General features: G+C 39.9%; 1 protein-coding gene across 6 annotated transcripts in view; it reads right to left on the reverse strand.

Annotated features, from left to right (window-relative positions):
* SLC20A2 (solute carrier family 20 member 2) overlaps positions 1-25,810 on the reverse strand; it is a 107,654-nt gene that overhangs the window by 36,418 nt on the left and 45,426 nt on the right. For 5 of the 6 annotated variants that reach the window (XM_037813281.1, XM_037813283.1, XM_037813282.1 and 2 more), the window contains 3 exons: positions 8,669-9,221; positions 4,242-4,382; positions 2,474-2,559 (listed from right to left, as the gene is read on the reverse strand). In XM_037813281.1, coding sequence (XP_037669209.1) covers positions 2,474-2,559; positions 4,242-4,382; positions 8,669-8,957 — 516 coding nt within the window. In that variant the 5' untranslated portion in view covers positions 8,958-9,221. Of the gene's footprint in view, positions 1-2,473; positions 2,560-4,241; positions 4,383-7,616; positions 7,753-8,668; positions 9,222-25,810 lie in introns of those variants that run through there. The other variant, XM_037813285.1, reaches the window with a different exon arrangement.

Consider the following 25,810-nt stretch of genomic DNA (forward strand, 5'->3'; position numbering starts at 1 on the left):
CTGTAGCACACACTACTCAAGCTAAGTTTACGTTTTTGTCCTAAAACTGTACTTTCAACAAAAAATTTGAGTCTCTAACCTCTGAGAATGCCCTAAGGGAGTCAAACGACTTAAATGCCACTGCATTACTGCTAGATTTTACACCAATTACACAATACATTTTAACTATACTAAAATATATAAAGCAAATATATTAGCCTCTGCTACAATTTTCAAAATCTTTTAATAAGATATAGATTTAACCTTCAACAATTAAAAGTTAAAAGAACTGTGGGTTCTTGTCTACTTAAACATTTATTCATGACTTCAGGCTTCTGCTGTGATATTCCCTAAATCTAATACTTCGACAAGAATGGTATTGTTAGGTTAAATAACATCTTAGAAGACATTACAAATTTAGAGTTTTTGGCATATCTACAAAGGATTTTGAAGTAAAAACATGGACTGGGAACTCTTCAAGGCAGCACTGGCACATAGATATTATTTAAATACTCTTAAAAAGGGCTAATTTCCAATAATCATGAAAGACACTTGCACATTTATATGAACATGCTGCCTCTTCATGCTAGAAGGAAAATTAGTGCTAAAAGTTGATGTGAGCTACAGAAATATGGAGAAGTGGAGACTATCTAAAGATACCTACTGCCAGATGCAAACATGCATGAAAATCAAGTAGGTCTGCAGAACAGTGTAATTCATCAAGGCCTACTTGAGAATGTTTCAAGTAGCCATCACACTTGTCAAGAGGCTTGAATGGAATGGTCTTGAGGCGTATGAAACAGTAAGAGTAGGTGTGGAGAGTGGTTCAGTTGTGTGAGAGTCAGTCATAGCCAGAAGTAGGAAGGAAGGTGGAGAGCAGTGGATATTAAGAACTGACAGGCAGGGGCCAGGGAAGAGAGGCACAGCCTATGTTCCAATCAGTGACACAAAGACCACTTGTATCATGAGAAAAGAACCAACGCTGAACTGAAAGCAAAGCATTCAGATGCTCAATTGCCTACTGCCTATGGTTTCCAAAAAGTTATTTTCTTAGTGACAACAGCTAAAGAACCAAAACTTCTGAAGGTGTACAGTAAGTCCTGAGTTTTTGTTTTTTAATTAAATCACCTTTGTTTTATCTTCAACCTATTCTTAAAACTCAGATGACAAATGTCTTATTGAGACCTATTTTCTTCACCACCTTGCTCCCTTCCTCCCTTGCATCCATCCATGCACCCATCCACCCATCTATCCGTCCATTCACCCACCCATCCTTCCACCTGTCCACCTTTCCTTCCCAACAAATATTACACAAGTGTCTTTTAAGTGCTAAGCAGAATGCTGGAAACTGAGATACAAAAGTGAACAAGACAGTCATGGGCCCTACCCTTGCAGATCTTATGGCAAAATAGTGGACAGACAACTAAGCAAGCAACAAAACACCATACAATATGGTAAGTGCAAGGATGAGAAAGTACAGAATACTATAGGAGTATAAAAGAGAGGTAACCAGGATTTGGGTGGGAGAGGAAGGGCTTCCTGGGAAGTGAGACCCGAAGGTTGAAGAGGAGTAGGAGTCTGCCAGGTAAAGATGGGTTCCAGGCAGGGCAAAGAAAAAGGTGACAGCTAGCAGGCAAAAGAGGGTGGATCTTCCAAGATCTAAACAAATATTAGCACACCTGGAGCCAGAAGAGGGGAGGGTGAGAAACAAGGCTGATGAGTTTGTACATTTCCAAGGGGGCATTCAGTAGATGACTAGGCAATGCTAAGAAAACTTAGCTGCATCTTCAAGCAAGGACACAGCTGAAGGAAGGATGTCCCTTGTGTGCTAGTTTAAATGTGTATTATAACCCACCGACCAAGAAGCATGTTTTTTGGGGTCATAAAACATTGCAACAATCCCTTGTCAGTCAATTAAAATATCTATAATCAAGTTTCTTTCTAGAATATTGATTTTACTAAGTTTTAATTTTAATCTTATGATTTTTAAAATTTTTAGATTAAATGTACCTGCAATAGGTATATTTCCTTCTTTTTATCCTTTCCTAAAATCAAGTCAGTGTTTCACACTTGCTTTCTCCATTAAAAAATAGAAAAGACCTTTACATCTAGATAAGATATACATCAGCAGTTTTTAATGATTTCAAAATTTCAAAATCTTAGCATTTTATCATTCCATTTGGTTTAACATTCAGGACATAATTACCTTTCCTTTTTGAGGTCTGAGCACAAGCCCGGGAGTGCTGACTAGTGGACTAAATCACAGAGACAAGAAACACTATTTGTAATGCTGGTTTCTGGGGGGAGGTCTCTGGGTAATTCATCTCAATGCTTTCTGTTTACTTATAATATATAAGGCTGATTCTAACTTCAGGATGCTGAGCCTTAACGATATGAAAATGCGATTATTCCTTTACTCCCTCTCACTATTAATTTCTACTAAGTAGTTGGAAATGAATGCTAAAATTTAATAAAACATAACATCCTCACTTACCTTTTTTAAGATGAAAATTCTGATCAGCACAAATAGCACGCCAGACATGAAACCAGACAACAGTGGAGATACAAACCAAGAAGCAACTGAATAATTGAAAAAAAAATTCTAATGAATGTTAATTTCTACATAATAATGATTATATTTATATAATACAATGATAACCAACATATAGTACATACATCAATAAATATTCCCTGTATTGTTTACCTTAACTTGGAAACTAACAAATCCTACTGTCTTGGTAAAGCTGACTTAAGAGTTAGAGCTATACTCAGACACAAACACACACACACACACACACACACACACACACACACACACGGAGTCACACGTAACTGAAGATACCACTAGTACACAGTCAAGTAATCATTCTTTCCAGCTCTTGCCTCGGAAGACGGATTCCTCTGATTCCCAATGAGCCTCTTTTTCTACTCTTATCAACACGTATGGAGACATGGTCTCGTTCTAACAGTCAGGGCCATTTAAAGGTGAGCCACCTTCCATCCAGGCTGGGTCTAGGCTGGCACCTGCCTTCCTGCCATCTAACGAAAGGGGCCCTGAAACTTTCAGCCTCTAGCTGTACTTCCCAACTCAGGCGGCACCCTGGAACCATCTGAGGATCATTCAAAAACTAGTCAGGCATGGCTGAACTCAAAGGTGGCTAAAATGATTAATCTTAGTTCATATTTATGTTACCAGAATAGAATTGCACAAAACAAAGAGTGAACCTTAATGTAAACTATGGACTATAGTTAATAATATAATGATAGTTAATAATCTTCTTCAATTGTAACATGCAAATGCAAAATTTGCAAAACTAATGCAAAATTTGAATAACAGGGAAAACGGTTATGTGTGGGTATATGGGAACTCTGTACTTTCTGCATGTTTTTTCTGTAAAACTAAAAATGCTCTAATAAAAAAAAATTAAAACAACAAGTTTTATGCTCTGGTCTTACCCTCAGACATTCTGATTTAAAAGGTTTGGAACAGAGCCTGGGCAATGGTATTTTTAAACTACTCCCCCACATAAATTTAAAAAGCAGCCAGAATTGACAAGCTCTGTTCCAGAATCCTGGGGTCCAGGTGATTTTCTGGGTGCTCTGTGTTCCTGCTTGGCAGGCCAGGGATCCCGTTTGGGGACTCCTGCAGCCATTAGGATTCTGCTAAAAGAACAACCCACCCAGAGGATGGAGATGGGCAATTGAGAATTTTTCATAAAGATGGGTTGGTATTTATGGGGTTGAATGGATTTAACGCTTGCTAAAAGCCAGGGCCAGGAAGTAGGTTGGCAGACATCTCAGAATGGGCACATACCTAGGTTATGGTTCCAGGTACTAGAGGGCGAATAAGACAAAACTCATTTTGAACAGATTGGGGGATCTCTTGAACAGAGTGAGGTGAATAACACTGGCTCATTTTGTGGCTTCTCCGAGACCATGAGCTCTGACTCCTGCATATTTAAAGCATTTTCCTCACTTGGGCCTAGTCTTTTTTCTGACCTACAGACTGATTTCAATCAGATAAATTTCTGTTCTGTCTGGAAACAACAGAGAAATACTGATTTCCAAAGCTGATGGCAACGTAACATTTGAAAATTCATAGCAGTTCACAATAACAAGAAATTTTAAGGGAAAAGGTATTACCCAGATATATGTTCTAAACCTTAACATTTGAGGAAAAATATATTGTAATGGTAACTTTTAATGAAACTTACTCTAGAAAATGCAAACTTTCCTTATAGGTAAAAGAAAATGGCAATTACCAATCTTGACCAGCTCCATCCACTGCACACCTTTCGTACCAATTGCAACAAGTGAGAATCCTATAGTAGCGCCAACAATGCAATGGGTTCCTGAGATTGGAAGTCTCAGGAAGGATGCAATCAGCTGCCAAACAGCTGAACCTATAGGTTAAAAGATAAAAAAGAAAAAATTCTCAGGCACAGAGTAGACTTTCCAACAGCCACAAATGGAAGAACTCCAAACCGTTGTGCTCCATAACCACATCTCCCTGGGATAATTTTCTATGGATTGTTTCTTTACAAAGTGCTAAAGTCCTGATAAAATCACTCAGTTAGCTTTATTCAGAGGATCATTCTTTAACACTGGAAGGATAAATGATGATTCCGCACTTGAAGAAAAGTCTCCTGGTGCCAGTTATTAATGTTTGTCAAATTCAGGTGAGGGTGGTGATGACAAATATAGCCTGGCGTGAAGTTTGGCCAAAACCAAGCAAAAGATCAAAGAAGACTCTAATGAACACAGGAAAAGAAGAAAGGCAACAGTGGAAAAAGTTTCATTATAGTTATGCTTTGTGGCCACATAATAACAAGAGCTAGATATCGGCCATGTCATACTAGCCTGTGCAAAAGAGAGGGCAACACCACATTGCTTTTTGCTTCTTACATGAGCAACAAGTATGATATCTGACTCACAGTGGGCATCGACTTTGGGACCCTGCCCAGGATGCAGGGCCTTTTATTTGTATGCTACCCTATACCTTCTAATTCTTGGGAGTTAGTCTCCCTTGGTTTTGGCATCATGTCCTTTTACCTCAATTTCACCACTCTTTTTTGGCTTATTGTTTTTCTAGGCTACAGTTCACTTCAGAATATTTTCATAAGCAGATCAAATTTTGCAGTGAGTATTAAAAGCATCAGCTGGGACAGATCACTTTCAGAAACAGTTGTTGAAAAGTTCATACAAGACTGTAAGGGAACAAAGGGTTTGGCTGATAAGCCGGGCACATTATTAATCCCAAACATTAATTCTGGAAATCTGGTTGCTTGGCAGCAGAAGCGAGCAGGAACACTTTTAGGCAGACCCCTGGCGTTTCCTTCAAAAATATCTGTGTTACGGAAGGATTACTAATGACTGCAGGTCCCAGTGTGTGAAGCAACACTGACAGCTGCTCCAGTGAGCACTGGCTGTGCTGACCTTGGGGCCGAGATGGGCTGTGACCCCAGGTCTATCCCCAAAGCGTATGCTGGTAGGAGAAGGGGCCAGCCTTGTGCTGCCCAAGTGGTAATGGGCGCCACGGCAGCTCCCAGGCTTCCCCATGGACAGTTCCTTAACCTTTCACATCTGAATCCTGGGCTCCTCAGGGACTCTGAAAAATAAAGTTAGAGTTTGGGGACTATTTCATGGCACAGAGTCATAACTAACAAGATAAACCTTATGATTTATATTCTTAGGAAAATTAAAGTCATCCAATGATATAAGAATGGTATAATCTCACCCAACTGAATTCAGACCATGAGACTGTCCTTCGTGAAAGCTGCTATCCTTTCTCTGGCTGATTTTATAAAACATGTCCTGGAGCGGGAGGGTTTATAAAGAAGGGTGGGCAATATGGGAACTGTCTGAGAGAGCGAAGAAGGAAACAGAGAGGGAGTGTGGAAAGGGATGAAGGAGAACTTGAGTGGAGAGGAAGATGGAGGCAGGTAGTCGTTTGTATTGGGGCCTGGCAGGGGTGAGGTGCCCCTCTTAACCTTAGGAATTTCTGAACGTAATTGCGATTAGATTAATGTCAAGAAAAATAGTGAGGAAAAGAAAGCTATTTAATGGGATATAGTGACTTCTAATAAAGACTAAATATGAAGTAAGAGCAGACAAAACCCAGGAAGAGTTGGGGAAAGATGGGCATCTCTGAGGCGATAGGCTCCTGGGAGAGTGAAAGAAACGGTGGAGCCAAGGTGCAGGGCTGTGGTGGACAGGCAGGTGTGAAGGCTGCAGGAGGGGAACGGGCAGACGGGGAGCAGGGCCCAGATCCGCACTCAGGGTGTTGAGGGAGCCTCAAAGGGGCTGAGTGCTTCCGAGGGCGGTCCAAGGAAATGGCTTGTTCATGTTGTTGTGGGAACTTCCACAAGAAGATGCTGAATTGTGAAGTCTCAGTAGATTTTTGGAACCATTAGTGGTTTCAGACCAAGCGGACTGGCTACTGCTTTAGGACTTACTAGAGTCACAAAAGACAGCTTGCTCAGGAAGTTGAGCTGGCATTAACAATTTCTTCTACTCATCCAACCTAACTCTAACACAACACTATCAGAAAGCACACAGGTCCATGGGCTCGGGGAAGTTTCTAAAGGAAAAGAGCAAATATAAAATAAAACAGAAGAAAAGGGCAGAGAAAGAGGGAGAAGAAATGGATGCTGAATTTGAAGACTGGGAGAATTCAGGCTTAGGTTTTGGCCAATAATAATTATACAGACAACTTATATTTATATAGCTCCCATTTGCAAGGAACCTAAATAATCTTATAGATTTAAAAATCAAGGTAACACACAAAGTCCCAACAAAATAGGCTTTGAGATTCATCCAACCACACACTAAAAGAAGAAACCAGAGCAAACAAAATGAAGTTATTCGAGCAAAACCCCAAATTGCTGTGGTAAACCTAAATTCTAGTTGAGGTGAGTATCCTTCATTCTTTCAGTAAAGAGCCAAAGGCCTGGGGTGGGAAAACAGAAAAACTGGACAAGTGAAACTGTCCACACGAATCTCAGTTCACACAGCTTTCTGTCTGAGGTCTTCAGCGCATCCTCACTAACAAATCTCTTTACTAAGCACCACCATTGCTCAAAAGTTTTATCCAACAAAGGGAAAACTTCACTCAAGATTTTATTTTGTTGGTGTTTTCCTTTATTTCTCCAATACTTACAGCACATCCTGCCTGCATCATTCTGACGGGAAAATCTTAATTTCAGCTTGGCGTGGATTAAGTCTCAGCTATCTATCACAACTATCAAGGGTGAATTTTTACAAGTAACTGTTAATTTTCTAAGGGAAATTTTGATTATGTTTGACTACAATGAGAAATATATGTTCAGTGAAGGTAAGTAAAATTCAATAACTACAATAGCTGTTGGAATTTAGGTGATCTTGAACCTTACGTCTTTTAATCACAAAATGTTAAGCTGAGAAATAGGAACTCCTTAGCATATGTCACCAGCCTACTGCACTGAGTAATCCTTAATACCTTAGTATATTGGTAGGTTTCTGATCAGATGCTGCAACAAAAAGATGATGGGCCATCTTAGATTTGGTCAATAATCTCCATATTCTGGGTGTTAAGTGATACAATGAAGAACTAGGGGCCTGTGGAACATAGCTGTGTTCTTGGTACCCCAGGATCTTACCTCCTACTGCAGGACTCTTCCTACAAAAGGATATGTCCTGTTGAAACCAGAAGGTGGTAGAGTTCCTCTCTAACCCTCTTCTCCCTAACCAAATTACCCGTATAGATCAGCTGTCTGCTTGTGACGGCATCTCTACCTAGAGGCAAGCAGAAAAAGAGTCCTGTCAGCTGCACTTGACACATTCCTGCCTGGTATTTTCTTTTCAGCTATAGCAAGGGCAGTAAGGGAAGTGCCCCTACAGGGCTTTAGGTTTATGGTCACCCCGGAGATTGAAGACATTATACTACATGACCAGAGTATCTGTTCATCAACAGGGTTCACTCACCTCGACATCTCTCCTTCACCTAGACAGCTCAGAACTACACTGTAGTGAAAGCTCATATTATAAACAGCTGACAGACCAACACCTTCCAGCCGTAAAACTAAACAAACCTACCAAATGGAGCTCTCAGAGGTAGGATCGGAAAATCCAAACAAAAGCCAACCAAAGGATTACAAATTCTGTAGAAGGCCAGAGTTTTTTGAAACATAAGCACTTAATTAAGATTCATTTGGTAACTGCTCAAGAATTTAAACTGAGACTATAAGAGTCAAATTAGTATTGTTTTATGGCATCCAAGTTTTCAAAACAGTGCATCTTAATTGACGAAAAATCTAAGAAAACAAATAAATGAATCATAAAGAAAATTTCTTCAGTAAACTTTGAAAACACACTTGGAATTTTCAAATCACTCTCAAACTGTATAGAGCTACTCTACAAATATCTTTTTAAAATATCGTATGAAAACTATTCACTAAGCTGAAATCTATTTTAGGAACCAAGTTTGCCAAAAATTTGAGAAAATAAATGTTTGCTTGATATATAAGCACTAAAAAAAATCATGATCAAATTAAAATGCAGAAAGCGAGAACAAGCTAGTAAATATGAAACATTAAACCGGTGTTTGAAAAGTTAAAGCAAAAATCACATTTATGGGATATGACAAAAAAAATTGTGAGGAAGTAGCCCAGTAGACAAACTTCCCATTAGTGTTAAGAATAAAGCTACTTACCAACCATTGCACTAACTTCCCCAGCCATTAGTGTTTCTACTGTCTCGTTGTATAGGTTCACATCAATGATTCCTTTACGGATGGTCTCTCCGACTTTGGCTCCCAATAACACTGAGCCAGTGGTTTCAAATATTGAAGCCAAAATACACGCCTGTCTCAAGGACACCACGCCAGAGCCCACAGCAGTACCAAAGGAATTGGCAACATCATTTGCACCAACAGAAAACGCCAAGATAAAAGCTATGATAAAACCCAAAATGACCATCCACAAATACTCATCCATGGCCATTTTGGAAAGTGGGGCTCTGGGTACTTTTCTTTTGAGAAATATTTTAAATAAACAGAGCTTGAGGTTATAAACTTCAAAAGGCCGAGAGTTCTTGTAAACAGCGAGTTTGCTCTGGAAAGTGCTGGACAATGTTGGAGCCTGAACAAACTGCTAACTGCTGGTTTTCAAACTACTGTCAGTACAGTTCATTTGGTTGTGTTCAGTCAGCGGTAAAACGCATTCCATATTTTTGCTCCCAATCTGGGAAAGTTGTGATGTCGCCTCCTGTAACAGAAAGAATACAAAAGAAATCTATTACTCTAAGCCACCTGTGGCAGTTTGTTCTTTCAAAAATAAATGTTTTAAGCCTGCTAATGAGATCTCACTTTGGCATGTGACAGGCCTAATCATAAAGCACCTCAAGGAAGATTACAATTAGGTTAACCACACCCCTTCCCAGGAAAGCTGGTTTCTGGATTGTCAGAAGTTGAAGCATGTTTTATAGTTATAAACACAGAGTGAGCCTTAGTATGGTAAGCTTTTTATGCCATTTTAAAACTATATTTGGTCATTTTCAGAAAGGAAAATTACCTTAAGATAAAGAAATGACAAATTCAGAGTTATGCAGTTTTTCAAATATATGGGATATGCCTAATTTCTTGGAATGGTGGTTACCAAATCTGATTCTGTGGCATCGCAGGGTGTGGCTAATTATCTACCTGCACCTGGACACATGGGGAATGAGCCACGTGTATCTGAAAGAACATTCACAGGTTCTGGTACAAAGTGACTCATCTAGAGAATGACAAGGGGGGGAACTGAAGGGCCTCACAGAAGGAACAGAGAAGGCTGGAGAATGAAGTGATCCTGTTAAAACACGAGTCAGATCATGTAACTGTTCCAGTGACATCCCACTCAAGAGGAAAAGCCAGAGTCCTCACCTCGGCCTGTGGGACCCCTGAGACCTCCCCAGGGCTCACTGGCCACAGTTCCTATCCCACCACTTTCCCTCTCTCTGCTCTCACCTCAGCAACTCCTTGCTGTTCCTTGAAAACACCGAGCACACTCTTGCCTCTGTATGTGCTGATCTCTCTGCCTGGAAAAATCCTCCCCTGACAGCTGCACGGCTCACACCGCGCTCCATTTAGGTCTCTGCCCCTGTGTCACCTCCTGGACAGGCTTTCTCTGACCTAAAATAGCAACCCCTTCTCCCACACTATTACCCACCCCTCTCACCCTACTCTTTTTTCTCTACTTTTCTTCCTTCCTTTTTCTTTCTTATTTCATTCTTTTTCTTTCTTTCATTCTCTCTTGCTTTCATTCACTCATTCATTCTTGTCTGTCTGTCTCCTCTCACTAGAACGCAGGACTTTGTTCCCTTCACCGTTGTATCCCCAGTATCTAGAATAGTGCCTGGCAGATGGTAAGCCCTGAATAAATCTGTTGCATGAATGAATAAGAGACTATTAAACAAATGGGAGAAAAGTTTTCCCTCTTTCTCTTTCAGCGATCAAAGGAGAGGAGATGCCACAAAATTAATTGATCTGCAAAGTAAAAACACCACCAGAAGTTTTGGAACTACCGTATTCTATTTTATTTTATAGGCAGGGTACCAGATTTGTATATTTTCTTTGTAGGGTATTAGGCATGGAGATTGGTGCCTAGACAGAATTTGGTTCTTAATGAATGTTTATTGAATTGAATGGAATAAATTAGGCTGATATACCATGTCACATTACAATATAATACTTTCATCAATTATTAGGGGAAAAAACAGGATATAAGATTTTATGTACATTGTGACTATGGCAATGCAAAAACGCATATAAAAAGAGCAAAAGGTAATCCTTTCCTTCTAAAACTGTACTGTGGTTATCTGCTTTTCAAATTAAAGAAATACACAATTAGCAAACCAGCAAACATATTGATCAACATCTATGTATGAGGTGCTATAGACATGTAGTGAAATGGAAAATGTATACCGATAGACTTTTTCATTGTCTACAATTTTAACCTATTTAATTCTGGAGATTCAGATTCCAAGTGGGACAGATGAAAAGACCATACGAAGAAAAAAAGACAATATTCCATTGAAAGAGTATTTTATGAGTATGATATCACAATTAAATCTATAAGTTAAAATACAAAATAAAATATGTGGGGCCATTATTAAAATATAATCAAATTCTTGATAAAATCTTGCTTGGTGTCAAGCTAGGCTGCCAACAGGACAAACAAGAACAACATTCAACAAACACTTATTGAGACCCTCCTTTATGCCAGGCACTAGGAAATCAATGATGAGCAAAAATAGACATGGTCCTTGTACTTTGGGCTAACAATCCAGTGAGGGAAACAGACACTAATCCAATAAACACATAAATGAATAATTATAAATTGTGATGAGTGCTAAGAAGGAAGGGGACCTGCGTCAGGACCTCATGCGAAAGGGCAGGAAGGCCTCCCTGGGATCCAAGGACAGTGTTGAGTTATCTCTGGGGCTGTGCCTGGAGGAGGCATTCCAGGCATTTCCCACGGGAGGAGGAGCGAGGTCAGCGTGACGGAGACTAGGGAAAGCTGAGGTGGGCCACAGTGCAGACCACGGCCACCACGGAAACCACAGGGTGCCATGAAGGGTTTTAATCAAAGGGGTGGCTGGCGGGGTCAGATTCGTATCATGGCTGCGGTGCGGAAAATGGACCAGAAGGAGGCAAGAGTGATGTGGGAAGACTAGTTACGAGGCTACTGCAGTGGTTCAGGCACCAGAAGATGGTGTCCTGGACCGTGCGGGTTGGGGTGGTGGATGAAGAGAGATGGAATGACTTAAGAGGTATTTCAGTGGTAAAGGTGGGGAAGGTTTGTATATATGGGGGTTAAGAGAGGATAGATGGCTACTGATGTGTGGAAATGGACTGGAAAATAACTGAGTGCGATTTCTTCCCCTCTTTTGCATTGTTTAAAGTTTTGGTTTTTGGTGGGAGGGTGGGGTGGGCCATGGGCTCGTATTTGGACACGGCACAGATACAGGTAAATTACGGAGCATAGGAGAGAAGGACGGCTGGTGGGAGGGACCAAAGGCAGGTCTGCCTAGCTCTGCTGGGATCATGGCATTAATCAACTTTTTTACCTTTGACACCGTTTCAGAGCAGGGATTCTCTCCCCTACTTAGATAATCTTAGATGACATATTTCTATAATTGTGTTTATGTTCTTTTGTTTGGCTCTTGCCTCTCACAATCACACCTTAAACTAACCAATGTAAGTCCAGGAAGTGTTTGTTGAGGAAAAAGACCTCAATGTCTGGAGGCAAATTATTTCCATCTTTACCTCAATTGTGTTATGTTTATTAGGCATATTTTAAATTGCAAGTATCAACACCTTGATTTTCTCTTTTCCATTAATTTTTATCAAACATGAGCAAAGTAAAATAAATCACGCACAAAATTCATAGACAAAGACGGCAATGTTGTTGAAACTGAGCTGTTGGCAGGCCTGAGAATCACCATGCAGGAGGACAAAATGTTAATTTGTCAAGAATATATGAAAGCCCATTCAGAGTGGTGGAGGTATGATCAGCTATGATAAATAAGAGTACTGGCTGCTTGCAAGTTGGATCTTGAAGGTTGGATTTCCAATGAATGGGACAGGATGGCTTATTGAATAAATGATGTTGAGAAAACTGGCTAACTGCAAACTATCTGGAGGGAGAAAAATAGTTAGCTCCCTATCTCACACTAAAAATAATTGAACATTTAAATGCAAAAATTGAAACCATTAGAGACTAAGAAAAAAAACCATAGATATTTACTTAATCCTGGGAAGGGGGAAGTGTGGGCATAACATCAAAGGCAGTTACGTAGAAGGACTCAAGAATTTAAATTCATAAAAATCATGTTGATGGGAGACGAGAGGTCTAAAACATGAAAGCAGCACATGAAAATACCGTTTCTCTTCCTCAGCAGATTCCCAACCAGGGTGCGGTGCTGTTCAGAATTTCCAACTAATTGACGCCTTGGTTCTAACTCCCTCCAAGGGCTTCTCTGAACAAGATCAATATTAATGTATCAGAACACGAAGGAGGGTTAGAACAAGCTTCTTGACCCCTGCACCCCCCTTCCCCTAGCATGAGAGTTCCTCGTGTGGCTTCACAGGACCGAAGGCTTTAAAATAGTCTTTAGTTTTCCAATGCCACCGACCACTGGACCTTAGAGTATTCTGAACTGCTGCCAGATGTACTGAGGGTTTTCCCAAGGGCTGTCTCCTAAATGTGTAATATGTTAACGAGCCGCACTTCCTTTTCTCAGCCTCCTCAGTGCTTTCTGAACAAGCCTCTCAACTTTCAGTTCTGCCTCCCACCACTTAGGTTCCCTCTCTCTGAAACATCTCCACTTCCTTCACTATGTCCAATGAGCTCCCTGGCAGGACTCTCGAGTTAAGTGCTTATAGATGCTCCCTCTATAATTTCCTCTATGAGCATCTGCTTCAAATCTAATAGCCTCTTATCCTCACTAGGAACTGGATTTTAAAGAAAAAGTAAAAACCAATATTCTCATAATATTTCTCGACAGACTTGTATCCTGTTTAAAAACAGGAATGTTGCTGAAGTTGTAGTACTTAATTAGCAGACATTTATACATAAAAAAGTCTGGGTGGGAGGGTTCCTGCTCTGGATTGCGGCTAAATGAAGACACAAGACGGCTCATGACCTCACCAAGCAAAACTGTGCTGAAGAGATGTGTTTTCAGTCCCTCCCACCAGCCACCCCTGTCTACTCCCAGCCTTACAGCCCAATCATCTTCTCAACTGGCCCTACAGCTGATTGTGGCTTAAGTTATGACCCCTTCCCAGGGAATTTGCAGTTTTAAAGAATTGGCCCATAGCCCACTTCCTTTCCACCGTGTTTGCGCCTGCCGATAAGGATTTTTCACCTGGGGTTTCATGGACTGCCTCCAGGCCAAGCTCTCCAGCTATAACATTTAAAGGGAGGGAGTCAGAATTTGGTTCCCATGCAGAGGATCCTAGTGCTCTGAAGTGATTTTCCAGTACCTTCCTTCTCTAAAACCCTCAGGGCCTCACAGCACCCTCTAAAAATGTAAAACATACTTTCCTGGAAGCAAGGATTGAATTTTGAATTCTGACACTTTGGTAGAAATATGATGATAAAGATATCTATTCAGTGATACAAAGTGAAATCTAACTCTTTGGCTACCTATGGATGAATGTAACTATTCTACTCAGACATAAAGGCTACTAGCTTTTCCTGATAATATCTAAATAAAATGGAAGATTCATTTTTGGAATCTTAGTATTTACAGAATAGTACAGCAGAATTTTTCTTTTTCTTTTAACATTTAGGATGTAGATCTTGTCACAAGGAGTTTCTGTTAACACTATTCATTCTTGAATAGCTCATGAAAACATCTACTTTACACTCTCGCATTTTTAAAAACAATTTAAAACGTAATAGTATATTCAGGGTAGAAAATATTGTTTCATATCTTCACAATAAAAACACTGAAATATAACCAAAACAGCTCTGAAATTTGCACTAACCACCTTTAACTAGCATATTTATAAATATGCAAAGCAGTCCATGGGAGCACAGGAGTCTGGAGAAAGGCAGATGATATTTTGACTAAAGCAGAAGCAAGGAAGAAAAGCAACAAGGAATGGGGAGTGGGAGAGGAAGAGAAGGAGAAAGAAAGTGAGCAAGAGAGAAGGGGGCAGGAACTCAGGTCAGGGGGAGAGGCAAGATGATCAAACCCAGTGTTAGATGTGGCTTGGGACGCAGGGGGCACAGAGCAGAAAAGGAGTCAGGTAGGTAACGGAAGCAGGAAGCAGGCAGGATTTCTCAATGCAGTCAAAGAACATGACCATAAAGAACCTGTTCAACAAAGACGCAAGATATCCAAAGTGAACAAGCAGATTTAAAAACCCAGTGTGGATTAGAAAAGAAGTGACAAGGACAGTTGGCTAACACAATGTGGCTCCTGTCCAATACTGTGTGACCTTCGCTTTCTCCTCTCCACACTGTGGTTAAAAAAAGAAACATTGTTTCTTCTACATGAGAAGGAGAAAGAGCACAGGACCTGCCCTCAGAAGCCCTGGGTCCATACAGTATTGCCAGTTACTCACTACAAAATCCCAGGCGAGTTGCTTCAAATGGAGACAATGGTACATGACATGATTGTTCTGAAAACTAGAAACAATAAATGTAAAGGATCTAGATCAGTGCTGGAAACCAATACACTGTGTCTATTCCGATTATTAGCCGATAAATGGTCAGGAAATTTGAGGCCTAATCCTAGCTCTGCTACTAACTAGCTGTGTGACCCTGGCTAACGCACACCCTCTGAATCCAGTTTCAACATCTGTAAAATGGGGATAGTAGTAACACGTGTACCTCACAGAATTATTGTGAGGATCAAATCCAATGTATGTGCAAGTGTTTTCCAAGTGTGGTTGGCCTCAAGCAACTGCAGTCACAGAAAGAGCAAACTCAGGTTCCGAAATCCTCTAGAAGAATCTTCTTCTCATGCCTCCTCTGGCAGGCGCGTGGGTACACCCAGCCACTTCCAACTACTCTGCTCCTCCTCAATGTGCAAACTCTGGCCTTGTCTGTGATTAAGGATTGATACACATTGTAGGGACAGAAACTTTTCTGAGAGGTGGAGGGAGTGAAGAGGTAGAGAGAAGACATACTGAAAGGTGCTAAGAAAGAAAAATCACTCAAAATGGTATAGCCACGTTGGAACACTGTCTGGCAATTTCCCATAAAGTTAATCGTTTATTTATCATACAACCTTCCCATTCTGACGTATATTAACCAAGAGAAATGAAAAAATATGTGTACACTGGGAACTTCTTATTCTGTATCTTGAGGGTGGTAGTGGTTACACTACTGCATGTGTTTGTCAAAACTCATGAAATTATACACTTACAATTGATGGATTTCACTGTACATAAATTATTCCTTAATAAAGCTGAGTAAAAATATCACTTGTCATAAAAGGTAATATTCACTTTTGATATTTTCCTTTCCTATGTTGCTAGTATTGCCTCCCACCCTAAGAATAAGTTATTTAATTAAAAAAAGAAAGAATAGTTATCTTATTCAGTGAAAAGGGGAATGTCCCACTCAAACACAGTAAAACCAACCAATTCAATGAATCAAGCAAAGGTTCAGGAACAGGTCATCATTCCATGTTTGAAATAATGGCACCAAGAGGCAAAGAGGAAATACTGGCAGAGGCAGCTGACTCAGCGCTATCAAGTTCCACAGAAGGGGACTGAGACACAGCCCCTCCCAGGGCAGAGACGAGAGGGAAAAGGCCTGCTGCTGGGAGAGACCACCCGCCTCTCTTCAAATAAGGGACTCTGTACTTTGACGGGGAAAAGAAAAGCTGGGCTTTCCTATGGAGACAAGTCTTTAACATTGGTTCTAAATCATCCAAAAGGTTAAAACCCATTCATCAGCACTCACATTTAGGAGCAAATATAAACGTTTCAGCTGAAAATCAGTTCTATGGGGAAGCACACATCAAAGATACTTTAAATTTGGACTTGTGGGAACTTCATATTCCAAAAGCTTCAAGGAATTCAAGTAAAGAAACTTTGAGTATGAGCAAGCTATAGCAAAAGTATCACTTTGGCCTACAACTCCAATACCAACTCTAAAACAAGTCCGGTAATATTATCTCCCATAAGTACATTTAGAAATGATTTAAACAGTTCCAAGTAATAGCACCATATTTTCACTTAGGAAATGGTTCTTACAAACTTGCCGTTCTAGGTCATGTGCATGGCAATCCCTCCTCTGCCTTGAACAAGGAACAATCAGGTAGGGATGGCAGGGTACGGGTGTACCTTATGGCATTAATCTCAAATGCTCAAGAAGATAAGCAAATAATTCGAAATGTGGGCAAGTATTGATGTACAAAGAAGCTTACTGCAACGTCATTTATTATGACCATGAAAAGAGGAAACAGTCTAACTGTCCTCTTAGTAAATACTGGCACCTTCCAAAGATGAAATATTATTTAGTCACCAAAGAGATGTACACTGAGATTTTTAATGACATTGGAACACAGTAATGCGAAGTGAAAAGTCAGTATACAAAAGGGTATGTGCCATATGAATCTGTTTTAAAATGAACTGGCAGTAAGACTTTAAAAGACATATCTCCAAAGGTTATCAGTGGCTCTCTCCAAGTGCTGTTTCATATTTTTTGTATGATCCAAAATTTTCTACAAATTAATAATTACTATTTTTATCACTGAGAAACCCCCAAAACACCACAAAGGGAAATACATTTTTTTAAAAGTCAGGGACATACCACCACAATATGCTTAGTTTTCTCTAAAAAAACAAAATGATTTTACTATGAATCTAATGTTTTCAGCCTGGGTCACTCATAACCAAAATTGGACTAATTTTCTTGAGCAAATCCTTCAAGATATGAAACTTATACCAAATGGCAAACCTAGCATCACTTGTTCCAATTCTGTGCCCTGAAGTATTGGCTGTTTGGCTAAGTTCCAAGAGCTATATTAGGGAAATTCTTTCCTTTCAGCCGCAGTTTAAAATGGAACCATGTATGTAAATAAATATCCTGGTTCTTACATATTTATTTGCTGATTATAGTGGAAGCTCAATAAAAATATGAGTGGTTCTTATAAATTTATAAAAATCTGATTCCTGATACCACCGCATATTCTTTCTATTAATGAAACATTAATATAAATAGAAGAGTTGATAGATGAAGACTATTATTTTAACTATTTTCCATGCTCAACTTACAGCCCCATATTTTTTGTTCTCATTCCAAAGAATTTGAAGCAATAGTTCTTAGGCAGAAAAAGCAAGAGAGGGCAAATAACTATTAACCTGACTTGGGCAGTCTTTCTTTTCCTCTTGGTGACCAGGAAAGAAAGTCTATTCAAGTCTCTGAAGCCCTCCATCAGAAGCCAGAAAACTCGATCCCTCCACCATTAACTTCCCAAATTAGCAGTGTAAAGAAGCTAAAGAAGACAATAAATTCACAAAAAGGTTAACCTGATTGGTAAGTCAAGTGAAAATTTAGCAGTTCTTCACGTCTCCCATTCAGACTCCTGCAATTAAAATCTTTTTCACTAAATTAAGAAACTACAGAATTTGCCTGATATATTTATATATACACACACACCTAGAATATCCGGGGGGAATCTTTCTACAGTGCATGCAGAAAGGAAAAACGTTTAGAAGGCATTCCTGCATTAAAGCGGGGATAAATGTATAGAGCTCAGCTAGTCATATCCCTTGTTTTCAAACAGTATTGTACTTAAAATACTCCAGCAAGGTGGTTATCTATGTTATTTTAAAATCTCTATTGTCAGTAATTCTGCATTTCCCACTAGAGTTCATGTCAGTGTACAAAAGCCCATTCAGTTACAAAATATTTTGCTCCTATCCAAATGTAGTTCTCAATACAATAAAAGATTGTTTTCCTTGTGCTGCATTCTCACCTCAGAGGAACAGTGGCCGATATGTGTTTCCTCATAATAACTTTTGCATGGAATCATTGAATTATAACTTTACATGGAAAAAGTAAGTAAAGACTTTTCTTACAATAACCTATCATACTGTCATTCAAATTCCATCTGAACATCTCCAAAGAAAGAAAACTTATAATTCCTAAGGCAATCTATTTCATTAAAAATATATATATATTTTTTCATGTAAGTCATTGGGGACTGAACACAAAGGGGCAGCAGGTGGCGGTTTGAAGCTGTATGTACCCCAGAAAAAAAATGTTCTTAAATTTAATCCACTCCTGTGGTCTGACCCATTGTAAGTAGGATTTTTTGACAAGGCTAGTTCAGTTAAGTTGTGACCCATCTCATTCAGAATGGGTCTTAATCCTATTACTGGAGTTCTTTATAAATGGAATGAATACAGAGGGAGGAAAAAAAAAAAAACAACAGAAATAAGCAGCTGAGAGCAATGAAACCCACCCAGAAGAGAAAGGAAAAACCAGAAGACACACCATGTGCCTTGCCACATGGCAGAGGAGCCAAGGATCACTGGCAGTCAGTCGTCAGGAATAAAGTATTGCCTTGACAATACCTTGATTTGGATGTTTTCGTGGCCTCAAACTGTAAGCTAATAAACTCCCATTGTTTAAGCCAATACGTTTCATGGTATACGCTTTGAGCAGCCTAAGAAACTAAAACACAGCACAAGAGAATTCTTTGGTAAGAATGGTTATGTATCCTGTGGTGGTTATAAGAATCTGCACGTGTAAAACCCATAGAAATGTATACCAGAAAAAGTGAATTTTACTGTTTGTAAATAAAAAGAAAATAATTGAAGGGCCCTGAAAAAGATGGTAGAGTGAGACGCTTTACAGCGCTGTCCCTCAAAGAAGTTTTGAAAAGCCAGCAAGAACTGGAAGAAACATCTTTCTCAAAGCTCCAGAAAACAGTTAAAGGACTGCAGAAACAGGACAAGCACTTAATGAAGAAAAAGGATACTTAAAAGCAGTAGATCTTGTGGCATCCTGGCTGGCCCCACCCTCACTCTCACTGGCTGGATGAGGAGGCAGCCGGCACTCCCAGTGTGTGGACCCCTGGTTCTGGTTCTGGAGGGGACAGACCAACTCTCATGTACACACTGGGAGCATGTACATCTGGTGCAGTCCGTCTGGTGGTGGCCTGAGGGACTTGCCATCCCAGAACTTGTCCTGTCTGTAGAAAGCAGCTCACCAAGTTCTTCTACAGGACAGTGTAGAAGAACAGTCAAGTGGCTGCCTGGGCAAGGGACTGCTGTCTGTAGGATACACAGTGTGCTGCTTGGGACTGTGAGGAAACTGTTTCCTAGGGACGTTCTTGTCTGTGTAAGTGAGGGAATTAGCAGGGTCACATTCACATGTCCAAGACAAGATGTGTGCCCAGAAAGGATCAGGGCAGCCCCTACACCTTGGCTTGAGTGTTTTTCTAAACCTTTTCTATGGATACACCCTGAATGCAAGCAGTTGCACACGTCAGTCAGTGTTCTGGTTTGCTAATGTTACCATTATGCAAAATACCAGAAATGGATTGGCCTTTATAAAGGGAGTTTATTTGGTTACAAATTTACAGTCTGAAGGCCATGAAAATACCCAAATTAAGGCATCAACACAAGTATACCTTCAAGGAAGGAAGGCCTCTGTAGCTGGGAAGGCACGTGGCTGGCATCTGCCTATATCGGGTTGTGTTCCAAAAATAGCTTTCTCCCAGGATGTTCCTCTCTAAGCATCTGGGGGTGTTCTCTTAGTTTCTCCCAGACAAACTCTGGGCTAGCAAAAGTCTGCTTTCAACAGCCATCTCCAAAATGTCTCTCTTGGCTGCTCTGAGGTCCTTCTATTTGTGATCTCTTTTATAGCACTCCAGTGATTAAATCAAGACCCACCCTGAATGGGCAGTGTCCACATATCCATGGAAATAATCCAAATGTTTCACTCACAGTTGTTTGAGTCACATCTCCATGGAAACACTCAAAGGATTCCAAGCTAATCAAACTAATATGTCTGCCCCATAAGATTGCATTAAAGAACATGGCATTTTGGGGGACATAATACATCCAAACCGGTACAGTCAGCAAAGACTGAGAAAGGGGTTTCCTTTTTTCTTCTTCTCTTTTTTTTTATTAGCTCTTGGCATTCAAGGAAAGCTTTGTCCTAACACCAGCTGGATACAAGCTTAAGGAACAGATGCTCAGAGTCTAAATTCCAGGGATAATATGCTAAAATATCAAAATGTCCAGGTTTCAAAAAAAGATTACAAAATATACAAAGAAAATAGGAAGCCATGGCCTAGGCAAAGGGGAAAATTAAAGCAGTAGTAACCAACAATAAGGAGGCTCAGTCCTGGGATATACCACACAAAGATTAAAAACAATGGTCCTAAATATGTTCAAAAACTAAAGGAAAACATGGACAAAGAACTAGAGAAAATCAGGAAAATGAGAGATGAACACAAAAAGAATATCAACAGAGAGACAGAAATTATGAAATGGAAATAAGGGCTGAAGACTACAGTGACAGAAATTAAAAATTCCTTAGAGGGGGTCAACAGCAGATTGGAGGATTGGAGCTGGCAGAAGAAAGAATCAGTGAACTTGAAGACAAGACAACTGAAATCATCCAGTCTGAAAAACAGAAGGAAGAAATAATAAATAATTATTATTTATATATTTATTATTTATTTTATATATTTATATAAATATTTATTTTATATATTTATTATTTATTATTTATTTATATATTTATTATTATTAATAAATAAGTGAACAGAGCCTGAGGAATCTGCAGGATAACATCAGGTGTACCAATTTACACATTGTGGGAGTCCCAGAAAGAAAACAGAGAAAGGGGCAGAGAGAATATTCAAAGAAATAATGACTGAAAACTTCCCAAATTTAATGAAAGACATGAATATACAAACCCAAGATGTTCAACCAACTCCAAACAGGATAAACCCAAATAGATCCATACCACAACACATTATAATCAAATTTTCAAATGCCAAAGATAAAGAAAGAATTCTGAAAGCCTCAATGGAGAAGCAATATGTCCCATAAAAGGGAGCCTCAATAAGATTAAGTGCTGATATCTCATCAGAAACCATGGAGGCAAGACAGCAGCGGGATGACATATTTGAAGTGCTGAAAACAAAAAGTCAACTAAGAGTCCTATAGCCAGTAAAAATGTTTTTTAAAGATGAGGGAGAGATTAACATTCCCAGATAAAAAACAATTCTGGAGTTCATCACCACTATAGTAGCCCTACAGAAGATTCTAAAGAGAGTTCTGCAGTTTGAAAGGGAAAGTACAACAGATGAGAGATTAATGGCACCTGAAAAAATAAAGATCTCTACTAAAGGTAACAATGAGGGTAAATATAAATGTCAGAACTATTATATTTTTGGCTTGTAATTCCACTTTTTACTTTCTATAGGACTTAAAAGCCAAATGTAATGAAAAATCAGTGGTTTTCGATTCATTATATAATTCGTAATATAAACGTAATTTGTGACGAGAACAATATAAAGATGGGTGGATAGAGTATACTAGTTTGTGTTTACTTTAGAAGTTAAGTAGGAGGCGGGGCAAGATGGCGGACTGGTGAGTTGTATGTTTTAGTTACTCCTCCAGGAAAGTAGGTAGAAAGCCAGGAACTGCGTGGACTGGACACCACACAGCAATCTGACTTTGGGCATACTTCATACAACACTCATGAAAACATGGAACTGCTGAGATCAGCGAAATCTGTAAGTTTTTGTGGCCAGAGGACCCGCACCCCTCCCTGCCAGGCTCAGTCCCGTGGGAGGAGGGGCTGTCAGCTCTGGGAAGGAGAAGGGAGAACTGCAGTAGCAGCCCTTATCGGAAACTCTTTCTACTAATCCAAACTCCAACCACAGACAGACTGAGACCAGACACCAGAGAATCTGAGAGCAGCCAGCCCAGCAGAGAGAAGACAGGCATAGAAAAAAACAACACGAAAAACTCCAAAATAAAAGCGGAGGATTTTTGGAGTTCTGGTGAACATAGAAAGGGGAAGGGCAGAGCTCAGGCCCTGAGGCTCATATGCAAATCCCGAAGAAAAGCTGATCGCTCTGCCCTGTGGACCTTTCCTTAATGGCCCTAATTCCTTTGTCTCTTAGCATTTAATAACCCATTAGATCTCTGAGGAGGGCCCTTTTTTTTAATCCTTTCTTCTTTTTCTAAAACAATTACTCTAAGAAGCCCAATACAGAAAGCTTCAAAGACTTGCAATTTGGGCAGGTCAAGTCAAGAGCAGAACTAAGAGAGCTCTGAGACAAAAGGCAATAATCCAGTGGCTGAGAAAATTCACTAAACACCACAACTTCCCAAGAAAAGGGGGGTGTCTGCTCACAGCCATCATCCTGGTGGACAGGAAACACTCCTGCCCGTCGCCAGCCCCATAGCCCAGAGCTGCCCCAGACAACCCAGTGTGACGGAAGTGCTTCAAATAACAGGCACACACCACAAAACTGGGTGTGGACATTAGCCTTCCCTGCAACCTCAGCTGATTGTCCCAGAGTTGGGAAGGTGGAGCAGTGTGAATTAACAAAGCCCCATTCAGCCATCATTTCAGCAGACTGGGAGCCTCCCTACACAGCCCAGCAGCCCAGAACCGCCCTGGGGGGACGGCACTCACCTGTGACATAGCACAGTCATCCCTCAACAGAGGACCCGGGGTGCACAGCCTGGAAGAGGGGCCCACTTGCAAGTCTCAGGAGCTATACGCCAATACCAAGGACTTATAGGTCAGTGGCAGAGACAAACTGTGGCAGGACTGAACTGAAGGATTGGACTATTGCAGCAGCTTTAAAACTCTAGGATCACCAGGAAGATTTGATTGTTAGAGCCACCCCCCCTCCCTGACTGCCCAGAAACACGCCCCATATACAGGGCAGGCAACACCAACTACACACGCAAGCTTGGTACACCAATTGGACCCCACAAGACTCACTCCCCCACTCACCAAAAAGGCTAAGCAGGGGAGAACTGGCTTGTGGAGAACAGGTGGCTCGTGGACGCCACCTGCTGGTTAGTTAGAGAAAGTGTACTCCACGAAGCTGTAGATCTGATAAATTAGAGATAAGGACTTCAATTGGTCTACAAATCCTAAAAGAACCCTATCAAGTTCAGCAAATGCCAAGAGGCCAAAAACAACAGAAAATTATAAAGCATATGAAAAAACCAGACGATATGGATAACCCAAGCCCAAGCACCCAAATCAAAAGGTCAGAAGAGACACAGCACCTAGAGCAGCTACTCAAAGAACTAAAGATGAACAATGAGACCATAGTACGGGATACAAAGGATATCAAGAAGACCCTAGAAGAGCATAAAGAAGACATTGCAAGACTAAATAAAAAAATGGATGATCTTATGGAAATTAAAGAAACTGTTGACCAAATTAAAAAGATTCTGGACACTCATAGTACAAGACTAGAGGAAGTTGAACAACGTATCAGTGACCTGAAAGATGACAGAATGGAAAATGAAAGCATAAAAGAAAGAATGGGGAAAAAAAATTGAAAAAATCGAAATGGACCTCAGGGATATGATAGATAATATGAAACGTCCGAATATAAGACTCATTGGTGTTCCAGAAGGGGAAGAAAAGGGTAAAGGTCGAGGAAGAGTATTCAAAGAAATTCTTGGGGAAAACTTCCCAAATCTTCTAAACAACATAAATACACAAATCATAAATGCTCAGCGAACTCCAAATAGAATAAATCCAAATAAACCCACTCCAAGACATATTCTGAGCACACTGTCAAACACAGAAGAGAAGGAGCAAGTTCTGAAAGCAGCAAGAGAAAAGCAATTCACCACAAACAAAGGAAACAGCATAAGACTAAGTAGTGACTACTCAGCAGCCACCACGGAGGCAAGAAGGCAGTGGCACAATATATTTAAAATCCTGAGTGAGAAAAATTTCCAACCAAGAATACTTTATCCAGCAAAGCTCTCCTTCAAATTTGAGGGAGAGCTTAAATTTTTCACAGACAAACAAAGGCTGAGAGAATTTGCTAACAAGAGACCTGCCCTACTGGAGATACTAAAGGGAGCCCTACAGACAGAGAAACAAAGAAAGGACAGAGAGACTTGGAGAAAGGTTCAGTAGTAAAGAGATTCGGTATGGGTACAATAAAGGATATTAATAGAGAGAGGGGAAAAATATGACAAACATAAACCAAAGGATAAGATGGCTGATTCAAGAAATGCCTTCACGGTTATAACATTGAATGTAAATGGATTAAACTCCCCAATTAAAAGATATAGATTTGCAGAATGGATCAAAAAAAATGAACCATCAATATGTTGCATACAAGAGACTCATCTTAGACACAGGGACACAAAGAAACTGAAAGTGAAAGGATGGAAAAAAATATTTCATGCAAGCTACAGCCAAAAGAAAGCAGATATAGCAATATTAATCTCAGATAAAATAGACTTTAAATACAGGGATGTTTTGAGAGACAAAGAAGGCCACTACATACGAATAAAAGGGGCAATTCAACAAGAAGAAATAACAATCGTAAATGTCTATGCACCCAATCAAGGTGCCACAAAATACATGAGAGAAACACTGGCAAAACTAAAGGAAGCAATTGATGTTTCCACAATAATTGTGGGAGACTTCAACACATCACTCTCTGCTATAGATAGATCAACCAGACAGAAGACCAATAAGGAAATTGAAAACCTAAACAATCTGATAAATGAATTAGATTTAACAGACATATACAGGACACTACATCCCAAATCACCAGGATACACATACTTTTCTAGTGCTCATGGAACTTTCTCCAGAATAGATCATATGCTGGGACATAAAACAAGCCTCAATAAATTTAAAAAGATTGAAATTATTCAAAGCACATTCTCTGACCACAATGGAATACAATTAGAAGTCAATAACCATCAGAGACTTAGAAAATTCACAAATACCTGGAGGTTAAACAACACACTCCTAAACAATCAGTGGGTTAATGAAGAAATAGCAAGAGAAATTGCTAAATATATAGAGACGAATGAAAATGAGAACACAACATACCAAAACCTATGGGATGCAGCAAAAGCAGTGCTAAGGGGGAAATTTATAGCACTAAACGCATATATTAAACAGGAAGAAAGAGCCAAAATCAAAGAACTAATGGATCAACTGAAGAAGCTAGAAAATGAACAGCAAACCAATCCTAAACCAAGCAGAAGAAAAGAAATAAGGATTAAAGCAGAAATAAATGACACAGAGAACAAAAAAACAATAGAGAGGATAAATATCACCAAAAGTTGGTTCTTTGAGAAGATCAACAAGATTGA

This window comes from Choloepus didactylus, chromosome 20 (assembly GCF_015220235.1).
Source record: "Choloepus didactylus isolate mChoDid1 chromosome 20, mChoDid1.pri, whole genome shotgun sequence".
NCBI classification, from domain to species: Eukaryota; Metazoa; Chordata; class Mammalia; order Pilosa; family Megalonychidae; genus Choloepus; species Choloepus didactylus.